The 1276-nt window shown below is 30.4% G+C and overlaps 1 protein-coding gene and 1 long non-coding RNA gene across 2 annotated transcripts in view; both read left to right on the top strand.

Moving 5' to 3' along the window:
* Positions 1-466, top strand: part of LOC111372590 — a 1490-nt gene extending 1024 nt beyond the window's left edge. Inside the window, exon 2 of the long non-coding RNA XR_002698800.1 lies at positions 291-466. This is a non-coding gene — a long non-coding RNA (uncharacterized LOC111372590). The remainder of the gene's footprint in view (positions 1-290) is intronic.
* A 403-nt stretch (positions 467-869) lies between these two features.
* The window catches only part of LOC111372599 (UDP-glycosyltransferase 83A1-like), a 10363-nt gene continuing 9956 nt past the window's right edge, over positions 870-1276 (top strand). Inside the window, exons 1-2 of the mRNA XM_022994969.1 lie at positions 870-970; positions 1071-1191. Of these exons, the coding sequence (XP_022850737.1) occupies positions 870-970; positions 1071-1191 (222 nt within the window). The remainder of the gene's footprint in view (positions 971-1070; positions 1192-1276) is intronic.

The raw sequence follows: 1276 nt of genomic DNA, 5'->3' as shown, positions 1-1276 counted from the left end.
ATTCGACAAAAATGGATCATCCAAACACATTTTGGAACATAAGCCTATATCCAAGATATTATATTGATAGATAAATAATTCCAGACTGTAATGTTAACCCTTTAGGATAGCTTTGTCGAAAGAGAACGCACTACTATCCTTGAAAATCTTGCCAATAGATAATATGTGCTACAAATTTGAAAGCTTTTTCATTTGATGATAAATTCTAATTGAAGAAAAAATTTCATTTATGATAGTATTGCAGTATAAAAATACATATATAGGCTGATTGTTATTTATATTTGATGCAGGCATTACACTTTCAACTAAAACGAACAGCAATGTGTTCATTGATGCTGGAATCATAGCAGTAACAAACTACAAAGAATGGTTCTAAAACAATGCCAAAAAACTTGCTTACTTTTCCCACCTACATAAAAGAAATTGTTCCAAAACTAAGTTGTATAATTACTTCTCTTTTTTTTCCTACAAGGTGTGAACAAACAAAAAGAAACTGGATGAACTCACAGAAGATAAACCCTTTGTTGCTGTAAGTCCAACAAAGCTTTCACCTCCAGCTGAAAACAAATTTACCCCAATTGGTGACTTACTAGGAAACTATCTAGCGGTAATTTCTCAATCCCTAAATTAAATTAAACAGAGCTATAATAAATACATGGTTAATATATTTCACAATGCATATTATGAAAATAACCAAAATTCTTTGAAGCACTGATTCCATAATCTTATTACACATACATATTTTTGTATAGAAAAAAGTTCTATTGGGTGAAAGCTCATTGGAGAGTTATTTCAACACGGCAAAAATTCTGGTATATGTCCTGCAAAAAAATAAAAAATCTACAAAAAAATAAAAAATAAAAACTCAAATGCAGACTTGGGAGAAATCCACAAATGTCTCAAATGCAGACTTGGGAGAAATCCACAAATGTCATTTCTGTAACTATGAACATGTAACAGCAATGCCAAGGTAACTTACATCTTGAAAAGGATCTTCAAATACTTACTAAAACCAACTCTTAATTCAAATAAAGTGCAATATCTAATCTACGAAAATATATCCTCTATAGGGCAAATGCTTTTTTGCATTTGGAAGACAAATTTGGAAGGTTAGATGTTAGTATCATAGGTGAGGCAGCAGAAGCATTATTGGAAGCTATTGCGACTGAAATAATAAACTATTTTCAAAAGGTAAATTGCAAATACTAACATCCTCTGAAAATTTGTTTTTCAATACACCATTTAATGCTAACTAATTTTCTTGAATTGCAAGATA

The sequence above is a fragment of the Olea europaea genome, unplaced genomic scaffold (genome assembly GCF_002742605.1).
Source record: "Olea europaea var. sylvestris unplaced genomic scaffold, O_europaea_v1 scaffold1016, whole genome shotgun sequence".
Taxonomy (NCBI): domain Eukaryota; kingdom Viridiplantae; phylum Streptophyta; class Magnoliopsida; order Lamiales; family Oleaceae; genus Olea; species Olea europaea.
This window is presented reverse-complemented; position numbering and strand designations above follow the sequence as displayed.